The following is a 2,989-nucleotide window of genomic DNA, read 5'->3' as shown; positions in this document are numbered from 1 at the left end:
GTGTGTGTGTGTGTGTGTGTGTGTGTTTACAGCAGGAGCTCAGCCTCCTGTCACGTCTCAAACCTTTAACCCTTTGGACCCTGAGCAGACACGTCACCTCTGTCACTAACAGGAAAACAAAGTCGGCTCTGTAGAGGATCTTTTTCCTGTTTCTGACAGAAATGAAACGTGTGTGTTCGGCTTCAAAGGGTTAAATGCGTCTCATGAGCGCATTTTACTCTACAGAACCACAGAACCACAGAACGATGGAACTTGCAATGCCGTGGTTCCTGTACGGACCTTGAGTGTTAGAAATCGCTGGTTTGAATTTGTGGTTTTAATAGTCTATTTTTTAATTTAGGTTCTCTTGACACTGAATGTATGTAGAACTTGAATGCTCGTTGTGTCTCTAAACAACTGAAAAATATGACCACTGCAAAAAAACAAAATAAAATAAAACTGTCTACATGTGAACGTTTGATCAACATCTGTAAGTAGTTGGTGAAAAAACTTTTGACTTTTGGGAGTTAACGTCTTTCCTCAAACGTCTTTTCAGCTGCAGAAAGCTCCCCGGGATGGCTGACTGAGCCACGGTGTGTGTGTGTGTGTGTGTGTGTGTGCTGTGGTGGGCATTTTGCAGCTGAAAAGATGGAGGCGTGTCTGCTGCAAACACCACCGGGTCATTTTGCATCATTTTCCAGGAGAACCTTTGGGAAGTTTTGTGACTTTTCCTCTGTTCTGTGGGACGTTTATTTTAAAGCGATCAAATGGCCAGTAGAAGCCCTGGCTATGCTATGGCAGAAAAATACCAAGGAATGACCTGAAAATTGAAAAAAAAAAAAAAAAAAAAAAAAAAAAAACAACCCGAAAATGACCCGAAAATAAACCTGAAACAACAAACTGCAGATCGAAGAAGAAAAACGAAAAGCCGTTGTGCTGTTTTCAGGTGAACATCGCCCCCTAAAGCACCGAACACGGTGCTGCACCCACGTTATCATAATTAGCTGATGATCACCGAGTGTCGCTGCCTAACCCGCACTGAGCATGTGCAGCCACTGACAGAGATGGGACGGACGCAAGATGGCTCACTACTTCACTACTGTAAAAACACAATGTGTTTTACTCTGAATGTCTTTCATAAATATTAATTAATTAATTTATTTGAATCTTCAGGGTCAGTCTGATGATGAATATGTTTTGTTTTTTGTTTGTTTTCTGTGATTTTTTTTTGTTTTTTGTTTTGTTTATCTAATTTGCCTCAGATCCAGTGAAGTTGCTTTAACGTGTCACCGTGTCTGGTGGACTTCAGTAAAATCTGCTTGTCACTGTAGAGAACTGTCTGTGTTTGACGGGTGGCATTTATTAATTGTCCACCTGACAAAGACATTTCTTTTTTTTAACAGTGGTGCTTTGCTCTGACAGGTGACATAAGCCCCTCCTACCTCGAGGCGGTCGGTGTGCAGGACGATGAACTTGGTGGCGTTGATGCACTCGAGCTCGATGCTGACCTCTCCGGAGAAGGTGAAGTTGTCCATGTGGACGACGAGCCGCAGGTCGTAGTGCCGCGGCCGCACCGAGCCCGGCAGGCGGGAGCTCCTCCAGGGCTGCGCCGCCTCCTCCTCCCCCCTCTCCCCCGTCCGCTCCCCTTTGCTCCCGTTAAACTTGGCCGACCCGCCGGCGCCCCGCGAGCTCGCCTCCCCGGCGCCGTCTCGCTCGGCGCCGCACTCCTCGAAGCGAACGCTGAGCAGCACGGCCACCGCCGTGACGATGATGAGGGTGAGGATGGACAGCGCGAAGCCCAGCACCAGGCGCTTGTGCACCGTGATGTGGCGCTCGGTGGTCCGAGGCCGGACCACCACCGACTCCGCCCACTGGTCCGACAGGCCGCGGCCGTTCCGCATGGCGCCGGGGCTGCTGTCGTTCAGTCCCATCTGGCGGGAAAAACGTCACTTCACTAACAGAGCGGGAACTTGTGCAGGGACGGTGTCGGAAACAGATTTGGGGTCCTGAGCATTTACAGTCGACCTGCGATAAAAAATCAATAATCCATCAATATCGATCGAGTCTTTAAATCCTCCACAGTGCAGCCGTCACGTCTCCAGCGGCGACCGTCCTCCGGCTTTAGTTCCAGATGAGAAATCAAAAACCACACGTCCACGCTTCAGGGTCAACGCTCAGAAAGAGCCGGCGTGACAGGAACAAGGACCCGGCGGCGGCGGCGGCTGCTCGGTGGGCGGCGAGGGAAGATCGATGCGACGCGGCTCGAGTTCAGGTGTCAGAGGCTGAGCGGGAGGACGAGGAGGCTCCATGGACCTCAGCCTGAACAGCTGGAGGGGAGGGAGGGGCCGAACGCTGGTCCAGCTATCTTGTGACAGGAAACCTCATTTTGAATATCGGATCGGTTGTTTTTCGCACAGAGAAGGAGAGAGAGAGAGCAAACCACCAAAATCCAAGTTAAAAACAGCACATGTTGTCGGTGGAGCCTGGCAGGCGGCCCGGCTCCGGGTAACTGCAGCTAATTACTGTGAGCCTAAAACTCAACAACAAACACTACATTAAAACCATAAATCCCTACAGGAGCATTACAGGATTATAGTGGCGGAGCTATAGGAGGTAAAATATCACAGAGGATCATAAAGTCACCGCTCATGTCACGGACCAGGAGCCCCTAAAGGAATATTACACCGATATTAAGGTGATTTTTCATTGTGGGTGGAAACTGTAAAATGACTTTGGTATTAAAAAAAAAAAAAAAAGAAAGAAAGAAAGGAAAAGGAAAAGGAAAAAGAAAAGGAAAAAAGACAAAGTTTACAGATGAACTGCTTCAGATTCAACCAAAGACAAAAGGAGCATCTCTCTCTCTTTCTTTTCAATTTAAATCTGATTTACTGGCATGAAGCGAGAGATTTGTGTCGGAAATATAGTCAGGCAAGGTAATGTCTCCCTCTCCCTCTCTCTTTCTCTCTCTCTCTCTCTCTCTCTCTCTGTGTGTGTGTGTGTGTGTGTGTCT

At 48.3% G+C, this 2,989-nt stretch overlaps 1 protein-coding gene across 1 annotated transcript in view; it reads right to left on the bottom strand.

Annotated features, from left to right (window-relative positions):
* The window catches only part of trhde.2 (thyrotropin releasing hormone degrading enzyme, tandem duplicate 2), an 87,687-nt gene extending 85,777 nt beyond the window's left edge, over nucleotides 1–1,910 (bottom strand). Inside the window, exon 1 of the mRNA XM_030045633.1 lies at nucleotides 1,422–1,910. Coding sequence (XP_029901493.1) covers nucleotides 1,422–1,910 — 489 coding nt within the window. The remainder of the gene's footprint in view (nucleotides 1–1,421) is intronic.
* Between the last annotated feature and the right edge of the window lie 1,079 nt (nucleotides 1,911–2,989).

This window comes from Myripristis murdjan, chromosome 23 (assembly GCF_902150065.1).
Source record: "Myripristis murdjan chromosome 23, fMyrMur1.1, whole genome shotgun sequence".
NCBI lineage: Eukaryota > Metazoa > Chordata > Actinopteri > Holocentriformes > Holocentridae > Myripristis > Myripristis murdjan.
This window is presented reverse-complemented; position numbering and strand designations above follow the sequence as displayed.